Source organism: Mobula birostris, chromosome 8 (genome assembly GCF_030028105.1).
Source record: "Mobula birostris isolate sMobBir1 chromosome 8, sMobBir1.hap1, whole genome shotgun sequence".
In the NCBI taxonomy this organism is placed as follows: domain Eukaryota; kingdom Metazoa; phylum Chordata; class Chondrichthyes; order Myliobatiformes; family Myliobatidae; genus Mobula; species Mobula birostris.
Window position 1 is genome coordinate 111643437 of NC_092377.1, and position 13428 is coordinate 111656864.

General features: G+C 42.8%; 1 protein-coding gene across 1 annotated transcript in view; it reads left to right on the forward strand.

Moving 5' to 3' along the window:
• The window catches only part of igf2r (insulin-like growth factor 2 receptor), a 211139-nt gene that overhangs the window by 127429 nt on the left and 70282 nt on the right, over positions 1–13428 (forward strand). The window contains exons 28-29 of the mRNA XM_072265972.1: positions 1486–1616; positions 5981–6084. Of these exons, the coding sequence (XP_072122073.1) occupies positions 1486–1616; positions 5981–6084 (235 nt within the window). The remainder of the gene's footprint in view (positions 1–1485; positions 1617–5980; positions 6085–13428) is intronic.

A 13428-nucleotide genomic window follows, 5' to 3' on the forward strand; every position in this document is an offset into this window, starting at 1 on the left:
TTGCATCATTGTCTGGAATGGGGGGGCCACGGCACACTATTGGAAGAAGCTGCAGAAAGTTGCAAACTCAGCCAGCTTCATTATGGACAGTAGCCTCCCCAGCACTGAGGACATTTTCAGAAGGCGATGCCTCAAAAAGGTGACTTCTGTCATTAAAGACCCCTATCACCCAGTGCATGCCTTCTTATTGCTACCATCTGGGATGAGGTACAGGAGCCTGACAAGACATACTCAGTATTTCGGGAACAGCTTCTTCCCCTCTGCCATGAGATTTCTGAATGGACAACAAACCCATGGACACTACCTCAGTATTGTTTACTTTTATTTTGCTTTTTTTTTTGCACTATTTATTTAAGTTTTTTTAAATTATGTATTACACTATATAACTGCTGCAAAGCAACAAATTTCACCTGATGTTAAACCTGATTCTGGGGAAGCTTTGGAGATGGCAGAAGAGATTTACTAGGATGCTGCCTGTCTTATGAGGATGGATTGTGAATAAGCTGGGACTTTTCTCTCTAGAGAGAAGAGGAATGAGAAGGTGATAAGAAGCATAGATCAAGGGGACAGCCAGAGACTTTTCCCCTGGCCGGAAATAGCTAATATGAGGTGGCATAATTTTAAGGTGTTGGGGGAAAGTATGGGGGGGATGACAGAGGTGAAGTCTTTTACTCAGTGGTTGAGCATGGAATGCACTGTCAGGGATGGTGGTAGAAGCAGATATGTAAGGATATTTAAGAAACTATTAGGTACATTGATGAATGAAAAATAGTTGGGGGGGGATTAGATCTCAGAGTGGGTGAAAGGGTTGGCACAACGTCATGGGATGAAGGTGCTGTACTGTCCCATGTACAAAGTTGACATTCTCAATAGTCTTAATTTCATTTATTTCCTTATTTTAAATTGTACAACTTACCTTTGGACATGGATTAGGCATGAACTTCGGGTTGAAATTAACAACTGGAAGGCCAGCGCACCCACTTATGTGACCAGTTTGCTGTATGATCAAGTACAGTGGGCATGTTATATTTTGGTGCCACAAACATTCAGGGAGCTCAAAAGTCAAATTAATCTATCTGAAGAATCTTAATCATTCTGTCTGAAGTTCCACATCAGAATATTCGGAATTAAGCATTTGTACCTTAAAGCTATAACTCGCTCTGTGGAAAATGATGTTGGAAATCGTTTGTGGAAAGAATTACATTCAGGCCATTATTTAGAAATGTAGTGGAAACACAAAGCAGCAGATGCTGGCATTCTGAAAACAAATGCTAAAAACACTCAGGAGGCCTGGCAGCATCTGCAACGTAGTTAATATTTCATGTCTGCTTGGTTACTGGAATGGCTATTTGTATTTTTATTGCACTTTTTAAAATTACTTGACAACCCAAATGACCTGGTTTTAAGCTGCCTTACTTTGGCCATTTAAAGCAGTTCCTTTGACCTGATTGTGGTGGATTTAATATTAACTTTATTTAAAAAAAGGACGATTTACTCAGAACCTAACCTACGAAGATGGATTGATAATGATCAACTATACCAGAGGAGACATTTGCCACAGAATCTACCAACGATCGACAGCCATCCTGTTCTACTGTGATCACAGAAAAACCCCGGTAAGTGAATTGCTATTGCACAGTGATTTGATGGTGCAATATTAATTATATATTGCATGAAGTTTACAAAATCAACTCTAGACACAAACTGGCTTCAGTTTAGAATGTGAAATATCACTGTGTGCATTACATTTTCCACGTTCTAGCTGGAAGAACAGTAACCCACATACATTTGGAAGAATAGTAAACCTGCATAAAAGAGAAAATGGATCAGCTGTGATGAAATGGCAGAACAAACTTGATGGGCCAAATGGCCTAATTCTGCTCCTATACCTTGTAAACTTAGTACAAATTTCTTGGATTCCAGCAGCTGGTAGAAACTCTTGGACCCATGAATACTACCTTTTTCCTTTACCTCTGCACTTTAATTTTTGTAATTTATAATAGTTTGTTTTTGCATTGTACTGCTGCTACAAGCCAAATTTTACAGCACACTGTTGCAAGAAAAGGTTTGTGAACTCTGCAATTACTTGGTTTTCTGCATTAATTATTTATTAAATGTGGTCTGATCTTCAACTAAGCCACAATAATAGACCAACACAATCTGCCTAAGCTAATAACACAATCAATTTTACATCTCATATCTTCATTGAACACGTTCTTTAATCGTTCACAGTCCAGGCTGGAAAAAGCAAGTGAATCCTTGCATTTAATAACTGGTAGAACCTCCTTTAGCAACAATAACCTCCACCAAATGCTTCCTGTAACTGCTGATCAGACTTGCACGATAATAAAGAAGAATTTTAGACCATTCCTCCATACAACACTGTTTCAGTTCATCAGTATTTCTGGGATACCTTGCATGAACAGCCCTCTTCAGGTCATGGCACAGCATTGCAATTGGGTTAAGGTCTGGACTCCGCCTTGGCCATTACAAAACATAATTTTCTTTTTAAACCATTCTGTTGTTGATTTACTCTTGTATTTCAGATCATTGTCTTATTGCCATCATCCAACTTCTATTATGCTTCAGATGATGGACCACTATCCTGACATCCTCCTGAAAAACGTCTTGATATAATTTTGAATTCATTGTTCTCTTAACGATTGTAAGCTGTCCAGGCCCTGAGGCAGCAAAGCAGCCCCAAATGATGCTCCTTCCATCATACCTCACAGTTGGGATGAGGTTTTGGTGTTGGTGCCCTTTTTCCTCCAAACATACTGGTGTGCATTTCTGCCAAAAAATTAAACTTTTGTGTCATCTGTCCACAGAACAATGTCCCAGAAGCATTGTGGAATATCCAGAACACGAGGAATTCTGCAGATGCTGAAAATTCAAGCAACACACATCAAAGTTGCTGGTGAACGCATCTAGGAAGAGATACAGTCAACATTTTGGGCCGAGACCCTTCGTTAGGACTAACTGAAGGAAGAGCTAGTAAGAGATTTGAGAGGGGGAGGGGGAGATCCGAAATGATAGGAGAAGACAGGAGGGGGAGGGATGGAGCCAAGAGCTGGACAGGTGATAGGCAAAAGGGATATGAGAGGATCATGGGACAGGAGGCTCAGGGAGAAGGAAAAGGGGGAGGGGGGGAAAAAACCCAGAGGATGGGCATGGGGTTAGGTCACAGAGACAGAGGGAGAAAAAGGAGAGAGAGAAAGAATGTGTGTATATAAATAAATAACATGGGGTACGAGGGGGAGATGGGGCATTAGCGGAAGTTAGCGAAGTCAATGTTCATGCCATCAGGTTGGAGGCTACCCAGACAGAATATAAGGTGTTGTTCCTCCAACCTGAGTGTGGCTTCATCTTTACAGTAGAGGAGGCCGTGGATAGACATGTCAGAATGGGAATGGGATGTGGAATTAAAATGTATGGCCACTGGGAGATCCTGCTTTCTCTGGCGGACAGAGTGTAGGTGTTCAGCAAAATGATCTCCCAGTCTGCGTCGGGTCTCGCCAATATATAGAAGGCCACATCGGGAGCACCGGACGCAGTATATCACCCCAGTCGACTCACAGGTGAAGTGTCGCCTCACCTGGAAGGACTGTCTGGGGCCCTGAATGGTGGTAAGGGAGGAAGTGTAAGGGCATGTGTAGCACTGGTTCCGCTTACAAGGATAAGTGAAAGGTCACACATTTTAATTTCACATCCCATTCCCATTCTGACATGTCTATCCACGGTCTCCTCTACTGTAAAGATGAAGCCACTTTCAGGTTGGAGGAACAACATCTTAAATTCCGTCTGGGTAGCCCCCAACCTGATGGCATGAACATCGACTTCTCTAACTTCCGCTAATGCCCCACCTCCCCCTCTTACCCCATCCGTTATTTATTTATATATACACATTCTTTCTCTCTCTCTCCTTTTTCTCCCTCTGTCCCTCTGACTATACCCCTTGCCCATCCTTTGGGTTTTTCCCCCCTCCCCCTTTTCCTTCTCCCTGGGCCTCCTGTCCCATGATCTTCTCACATCTCTTTTGCCAATCACCTGTCCAGCTCTTGGCTCCATCCCTCCCCCTCCTATCTTCTCCTATCATTTTGAATCTCCCCCTCCCCCTCCCCCTCCCACTTTCAAATCTCTTACTAGCGCTTCTTTCAGTTAGTCCTGACGAAGGGTCTCAGCCCGAAATGTCGACTATACCTCTTCCTATAGATGTTGCCTGGCCTGCTGCGTTCACCAGCAACTTTGATGTGTGTTGGTGGAATATCCAGATGGTCTTTTGCAAACTTGAGACATGCAGCAATGTTTTTTATTTGGAGAGCAGTAGTTTCTTCTGAGGTGTCCTTCCACGAACACCATTTTTGTTCAGTGTTTGTTTTACAATGGATTCATGAACAGAGACTTTAGCAAATTCGAGAGATATTTGCAGGTCTTTTGCTGTTACCATTGGGTTCTTTTCCACCTCCTTCAGCATTGCACTTTGTGCCCTTGATGTGATCTTTGCAGGACACCCACTCCTAGGGAAAGTAACAATACTGAATTTACCCCATTTGTAGACAGTTTCTCTTACTGTGGACTGATGTACACTCAGGTCTTTAGAAATGCTTTTGTAGCCTTTTCCAGCTTCATGCATCTCCACAATTCTTCTTCTGAGGACCTCTGAAAGTTGTTTTGATCAAGGCATGGTACACATAACCAGATCTTTCTTGAGAAGAGCAGGCTCTGTCAGTAATCTGACTTCATGTGTCTTTTTTTTAAAAGGGCAGGGCGGCCCTACAACCCACATCTCCAATCTTATTTCCTTGATTGGAACACCTGACTCCAAGTAGCTTTTGTAGAAGGCGCATTACCCCAGAGGTTCACATACTTTTTTGAACCAAGACTGTGATTGTTTAAATGGTGTACTCAGTATTGACGAGGAAATGTACAATTGTGTGTTATTAGTTCAGGTAGATTGTGTTTGTCTATCATTGTGACTTAGATGAAGATCAGTCCACATTTTATGAGTAATTAATGCAGAAAGGTAATTGCAAAGGGTTCACAAACTTTTTCTTTCAACTCTTAAGTCTGATTCCCAAATGTAGTTTTGGGGCCATCAGTAGGGGACCTGGACTAGATCTTCATTGATTGGCACTGCCCTGACAAAACTGGAGCTGTGCTGACAACAGGTTCACATTGTGAAGCTGTTCAGAATCATTGATAAAAGCAACAAAAATTCTGGATTAACTCTGTGCATTAAAGATCCAAGACTGTAAATGCCAAATCCATCCCTCATGGGGCCTGTAAAACTAAAGCAAAATCTTCAGATGCTGTAATTAAATTAAAAACAGACAGAAAAATGTAAATACTTAATAGACCAGTCAGCATCAGTGGCAATGTACAGTTCACCTATCAGGTCAAATATTTTTTGACATAACTGTTCAAATAAAAGTTTGCCAACCTAAAGCACTTTCTCCTGATTTGAGCCATCCTCTCCAGTAAAGTATTCTCTCCAAAGATGTGCCTGACCTGAATATTTCTGACATTTTCAGTCCCTGTGCCAATTTAAAAAGATGTCTTTGCCAGTCACTGGATTGTTGTCATATCTGGAAAATTGCTCAGAGATCATAGCAGACAGGCAAATAATATTTTCCCACTTGTTCTGCCTTTATTGGATCTGACTGTTTTGCTTAGGGAATGGCTGAATCTCTTAGAAACACACTGCCACACACAGGAAGTATTTGGTAGACATCCATTTTGCTTTTATTGGCAGGCTCAATGAGATAATGTGTGAGCCTATTATATGAACTCCTTTTATGGGATGTCTGTTTACTTGCAAGTGGAAGACAGACTAATGAAAGATGATGCATCTTTGCTATGAGCTTTCGTGCCAGTCTCTAGAAGGCCCCATTTCTCATGCGTTGAAAACAGTGTAACATTGCAAACTGCATGCTTTCTCTTAAAAGTGCAGGAGTTCACATTTTGTCCTCTTTGATCACAGGGCGAGCCAGTGTTTCTGAGAGAAACCCCAGACTGCACATACCTCTTTGAATGGCGCACGTCATATGCTTGCCCACCTTTCCAATCCATTGAATGTACTGCAAGGTATGTTCTTTTCAATAAATTTCTAAATAATATTAGAAATGTTTAAATGTAATTGTTAAGATGATTAATGAATTGCAAATTGAATACATGTGAAGTGCTGGAGGAACTCAGCAGGTCAAACAGCATCATGGTGAGAAATAAACAGTTGATGTTTTGGGCCAAGACCCTTCATCAGGACCGGAAAGGAAGGGGGAAGAAGCCAGAATAAGAAGGTAGAGGAGAGGAAGATCTCTTTATTCCTCTCTGCAGATGCTGTCTGGTCTGAGTTCCTCCAGTCCTTTTGTGCGTCGCTCTGGATTTACAACGTCTGCAGAATATTGTGTTTTTGAATTCTAGCAGGTTGTATTGGGGCATTGAAGGGCCGTTATAGCAGCAGGCTTTGCCGTTGGGCTGAAGTGTCTGGTGACTAGTGGTTCTGGAGCTGCTGCCGTTTACCTGTTGAAACAGCAGTGGACATCACAGACTCTATCCAGCTAGTGCTATTGAGCATAGAGATCTAGGACTTGCAGATCAGGTATTCTGAACCTGAGAGTGTGCATTGTAGTGAAGCAGAGACTCTCCCTTGCACTTACATAGAAACATAGAAAATAGGTGCAGGAGTAGGCCATTTGGCCCTTCGAGCCTGCACCGCCATTCAGTATGATCATGGCTGATCATCCAACTCAGAACCCTGTACCAGCCTTCCCTCCATACCTCCTGATCCCTTTAGCCACAAGGGCCATATCTAACTCCCTCTTAAATATAGCCAATGAACTGGCCTCAACTGTTTCCTGTGGCAGAGAATTCCACAGATTCACCACTCTCTGTGTGAAGAAGTTTTTCCTAATCTCGGTCCTAAAAGGCTTCCCCTTTATCCTCAAACTGTGACCCCTCGTTCTGGACTTCCCCAACATTGGGAACAATCTTCCTGCATCTAGCCTGTCCAATCCCTTTAGGATTTTACACGTTTCAATAAGGTCCCCCCTCAATCTTCTAAATTCCAACGAGTATAAGCGTCGTTGATCCAGTCTTTCATCATATGAAAGTCCTGTCATCCCAGGAATCAATCTGGTGAACCTTCTCTGTACTCCCTCTATGGCAAGGATGTCTTTCCTCAGATTAGGGGACCAAAACTGCACACAATACTCCAGCTGTGGTCTCACCAAGGCCTTGTACAACTGCAGTAGTACCTCCCTGCTCCTGTACTCGAATCCTTTTGCTATGAATGCCAGCATACCATTCGCCTTTTTCACCGCCTGCTGTACCTGCATGCCCACTTGCAATGACTGGTGTATAATGACACCCAGGTCTCGTTGCACCTCCCCTTTTCCTAATCGGCCACCATTCAGATAATAATCTGTTTTCCTGTTTTTGCCACCAAAGTGGATAACTTTACATTTATCCACATTAAATTGCATCTGCCATGAATTTGCCCACTCACCTAACCTATCCAAGTCACCCTGCATCCTCTGAGCATCCTCCTCACAGCTAACACTGCCGCCCAGCTTCATGTCACCCGCAAACTTGGAGATGCTGCATTTAATTCCCTCATCCAAGTCATTAATATATATTGTAAACAACTGGGGTCCCAGCACTGAGCCTTGCAGTACCCCACTAGTCACTGCCTGCCATTCTGAAAAGGTCCCGTTTATTCCCACTCTTTGCTTCCTGTCTGCCAACCAATTCTCTATCCACATCAATACATTACCCCCAATACCGTGTGCTTTAAGTTTGCACACTATTCTCCTGTGTGGGACCTTGTCAAAAGCCTTTTGAAAATCCAGATATACCACATCCACTGGTTCTCCCCTATCCACTCTTACTAGTTACATCCTCAAAAAATTCTATGAGATTCGTCAGACATGATTTTCCTTTCAGAAATCCATGCTGACTTTGTCCGATGATTTCACCGCTTTCCAAATGTGCTGTTATCACATCTTTGATAACTGACTCTAGCAGTTTCCCCACCACTGATGTTAGGCTAACTGGTCTATAATTCCCTGGTTTCTCTCTCCCTCCTTTTTTAAAAAGTGGGGTTACATTAGCCACCCTCCAATCCTCAGGAACTAGTCCAGAATCTAAAGAGTTTTGAAAAATTATCACTAATGCATCCACTATTTCTTGGGCTACTTCCTTAAGCACTCTGGGATGCAGACCATCTGGCCCTGGGGATTTATCTGCCTTTAATCCCTTCAATCTACCTAACAACTCTTCCCTACTAACATGTATTTCCCTCAGTTCCTCCATCTCACTGGACCCTCTGTCCCCTACTATTTCCGGAAGATTATTTATGTCCTCCTTAGTGAAGACAGAAGCAAAGTAATTATTCAATTGGTCTGCCATGTCCTTGCCCCCTATAATCAATTCACCTGTTTCTGTCTGTAGGGGACCTACATTTGTCTTAACCAATCTTTTTCTTTTCACATATCTATAAAAGCTTTTACAGTCAGTTTTTATGTTCCCTGCCAGCTTTCTCTCAAAATCTTTTTCCCCCTTCCTATTTAAGCCCTTTGTCCTCCTCTGCTGAACTCTGAATTTCTCCCAGTCCTCAGGTGAGCCACTTTTTCTGGCTAATTTGTATGCTTCTTCTTTGGAATTGATACTATCCCTAATTTCCCTTGTCAGCCACGGGTGCACTACCTTCCTTGATTTATTCCTTTGCCAAACTGGGATGAACAATTGTTGTAGTTCATCCATACGATCTTTAAATGCTTGCCATTGCATATCCACCGTCAACCCTTTAAGTGTCATTTGCCAGTCTATCTTAGCTAATTCACGTCTCATACCTTCAGTTACCCTTTTAGTTCAGAACCTTTGTTTCTGAATTAACTATGTCACTCTCCATCTTAATGAAGAATTCCACCATATTATGGTCACTCTTACCCAAGGGGCCTCTCACGACAAGATTGCTAATTAACCCTTCCTCATTGCTCAATACCCAGTCTAGAATAGCCTGCTCTCTAGTTGGTTCCTCGACATGTTGGTTCAAAAAACTATCCCGCATACATTCCAAGAAATCCTCTTCCTCAGCACCCTTACCAATTTGGTTCACCCAATCTACATGTAGATTGCAGTCACCCATTATAACTGCTGTTCCTTTATTGCACGCATTTCTAATTTCCTGTTTAATACCATCCCCAACCTCACTACTACTGTTTGGTGGCCTGTACACAACTCCCACCAACGTTTTCTGCCCCTTAGTGTTATGCAGCTCTACCCATATCGATTCCACATCCTCCCGGCATATGTCCTTCCTTTCTATTGCGTTAATCTCCTCTCTAACCAGCAACGCCACCCCACCTCCGTTTCTTTCATGTCTATCCCTCCTGAATATTGAATATCCTTGACTGTTGAGCTCCCATCCTTGATCACCCTGGAGCCATGTCTCTGTGATCCCAACTATATCATAATCATTAATAACAATCTGCACTTTTAATTCATCCACCTTGTTACGAATGCTCCTTGCATTGACACACAAAACCTTCAGGCGCGTTTTTACAACTCTCTTAGCCCTTATACAATTATGTTGAAAAGTGGCCCTTTTTGATGGTTGCCCTGGATTTGTCGGCCTGCCACTTTTACTTTTCACCTTACTACTTTTTGCTTCTACCCTCATTTTACACCGCTCTGTCTCTCTGCACTGGTTCCCATCTCCCTGTTGTGAACTAACCTCCTCTCGCCTAGCCTCTTTAACTTGATTCCCACCCCCCAACCATTCCAGTTTAAAGTCACCTCAGTAGCCTTCGCTAATCTCCCTGCCAGGATATTGGTCCCCCTAGGATTCAAGTGAAACCCGTCCTTTTTGTACAGGTCACGCCTGCTTCAAAAGAGGTCCCAATGATCCAAAAACTTGAATCCCTGCCCCCTGCTCCAATCCCTCAGCCACGCATTTATCCTCCACCTCATTGCATCTGACAATATTTGGAGGTAATTTTAAGTTCTGGATCCTTGGATCCAAAAATGGAAAAAAGAGGTACATGTTGGAAATCTAAAGTAAAATCAGAAAATACTGGAAATATACACCTGTGGGAAGAGAAATGCAATTAATGTTTGAACTTCAAGCTCTTCCTTAGAATTACAAGGTGACACTTCACCTGTAAGTCTTTCAGGATCATCTGCTGTATCCAATGTTCCTGGTACGTCCTTTGCATCGGTTAGATCCAACATAGATTTGGGGAGCCATTCATCGAGCACCGGCGCTCCGTCCACCACAAAAGGCATGATTTCCCAGCCACCCATTTTAATTCTGCTTCCCATTCCCAATCTGATATATCAGTCCATGGCAGTCATGATGAGGCCACTCTGTTTGGGTAACCTCCAATCTGCTGGCATGAACATGGATTTCTCTAACTTCTGGTAATTTTTCTACTCCCCCTCTCATTTTCCATTCCCCTTTCTGGCTTCCCTCTTACCTTTCTCCCCACCTGCCCATCACAATCTTCTGGTGCCCTTCCTCCTTCCCTTTATTCCATGGTCCACTGTTCTCTCCTATCAGGTTCCTCTTTCAGCCCTTCACATCTTCCACTGATCACCTCCCAGCTTTTCACTTCATTCCCCTCCCCTCCCCCACCAATCTTCCACCTCACCTAGATAAGACCATAAGGTAAGACACAGAAGCAGAATAAGACCAGTCTGCCCATCAAGTCTGCGCTGTCATTCCACCATGGCTGATTTATTGTCCCTGTCAACCCCATCCTCTTGCCTTCTTCCCGTAATCTTTGAAACCCTTGCTAGTCAAGAAACTATCAACTTCCCCTTAGAGTACTCGGCCTCCAGATCTATCTGTGGCAAATTCCACAGATTCATTACCTACTGGCTAAAGAAGTTCCTACTCATCTCTGTTCCAAAGGGACATCCTTGTATTCTGAGGCTGTCCCCCACTATAGGAAACATCTTCTCTATGTACACTCTATCTGGGCCTTTAAATATTCAATAGATGTCCATGATACCCCCCTCATTCTTCTAAATTCCAGCAAGTACAGGCGCAAAGCCATCAAACGCTCCTCATAACCCTTTAATTCAGGATCATTCTCTAGACCCTCTCCAAATCCAGCACATCCTTTCTTAGATAAGAGGCCCTCAATTCCATCATACATTGATGTGCATCATAAAAAGCAGTCCCAACACCAGCCCTTGTAAAACTTCACCAGGCAACCAGAAAAGACCCCCTTTATTCCCACTTTTTGCCTCCTGCTGGTCAGCCAATTTTCTGTCCTTGCTAGTAACTTTCCTGTAATATCATGGGCTCTTATTTTTTCCAATCGCTTGCCAGCTTGTACTTCTTTCTCCTACCCCCCCCCCCCACCTTATTCTGGCCTCTTTCCCCCTTCTTTTCCAGTCCTGATCAAGGGTCTTGGCCTGAACTTTTGACTGTTTCCCCCTTCCTGCCTGACCAGCTGAGTTTCTCCAACGTTTTGTGAGTGTGTGGGTGTGTCTGTAGATTTCCAGCTTCTGCAGAGTCTCTTGTGTTTAATATGAAGCATTAACTCTCTTTCACTCTCCACTAAAGTGGCCTGACCTGAGTGTTTCTGGAATTTACTTTTTTATTATCTTTCAGATCCATTGTTGTAGAGATAAGATGCAAAAGTTGAACCTATCCTTAACTATTCATCTAGTTTAATGTTGGAGTGTTTTCAGTGCTTTTAGTTGTATTTTACACTTTTAAATTAATAAATGTCTAAACCATTTAAAGTCTACTGCAAGACAGTTCTCTGTAGCAGACTGAACTAATGGGGCTTTGCCAGATTTGTTTTCAGATGGGGCATCTGTAGTGGGAATGTGGGTCAGAAGAATGGAGGACGCTCTCTCCACACTCCCAGTTCTGTTTTAGTTCAACTTTCCCATGCAGGGTAGGTCCTTTTCACCCTGAACGGTTAGGTGTGGATGTGAGCAGTGTTTGAGTGATTATGGGTAATGAACCAGTTACCTAAAACCTGAGTAACACACACAAAATTCTGGAGGAACTGTCCTGTGTGTCCTGTGTTCTGACGAAACATCAACTGTTTTTCCACATAGATGCTGCTGACCTGTTTTGTTCAGCAACACTTTGTTGTGCTCTGGATTTCCAGCATCTGTGCAGTCTCGTGTGTCGACTTAAAACTTGACCAGTTGGATCAGCAATTGTGCCTTTCCAAGATTGGGGGATTTTTGATTTGAAATTTAAGTGTGTAACAAATACAGATCTTCCCCAGCTAACAAATGCTGGTATGAGTACAGGTGTACATGTGATCAAGGAATAGGATGAATTTGCTGACTGTTGCAGGGCTGCAGGTGTCTTTTTCAAATTTGGAAGCTCAGTTCATGCCAATAGCTTTGCATCTTGTATATAAAAAAAACCTGTTTGAGTTTCACCTTCAGAGTTTCAGGAACAGCATCTACCCCTCCACCTTCAGATTTCTGAATGGACAATGGACCAACACATGGACACCATCTCACTAGTTTTGCTCTCTTTTTGCACTTTTTGGTTAATTTTAAAATATATAAATAATATTTTTTTATTTCAAGGGCTAGACTATAAAAGCAAGGATGTTATTTGTGTGTGTATACGTATGTGTATACATATCTTACAATTTATAGTATTTCATGTATTGCACTGTACTGCTGCTGCAGGACAACAAATTCCACGATGTGTCAGTGAATACAAACTCGATTCTGATTCTGAAATGCCCTGATTTAACTACATGTTGCCCTTGTCTGGCCCTTGGGCAGCCACGTTCCTGGCTTGCAAACTGTTTGGTTTATGGACGGTTCCTGGAAATGGAACCTGTTGTACCCCACACAAGAACACTGTGTCAACCCACGCAAGGCAGCTGAAAAATATGCTTGAATGGTCCTGCTTGTGGGGAGAAAGTAAAGTGGGCCGGGTCAGATTGAGGAATACACAACTACATGATGTTAAAGGAAGATGTCTCGGTAGTGATTTTATTGATATGTGTGGAATATTAGTGGCCAAATCGTTAACTAGGCAGATGGAATACAGTGTAGGGAAGTGTACGGTCATGCACTTTGGTAGAAGGAATAAAAGCATTGACTATTTTCCCAGCGTGGAGCAAATTCAGAAATCAGAGGTGCAGAGGGACTTGGGAGTCCTTGTGCAAAAGTTAACTTGCAGGTTGAGTCAGAGATAAAGAAGGCAAATGCAATGTTAGCATTTATTTCGCGAGGACTAGAATATAAACGTAAGGATGTAATGCTGAGGCATTGGAAGGCATTGGTCAGACTGCACTTGGAATATGATGAGCAGTTTTGGGCCCCTTATCTAAGAAAAGATGTGCTGGCGTTGGAGAGGGGCCAGAGGAGGTTTCTGCGAATGATTGAGGGAATAAAAGGGTTAATATATGAGGAGCGTTTGATGGCTCTGGGCCT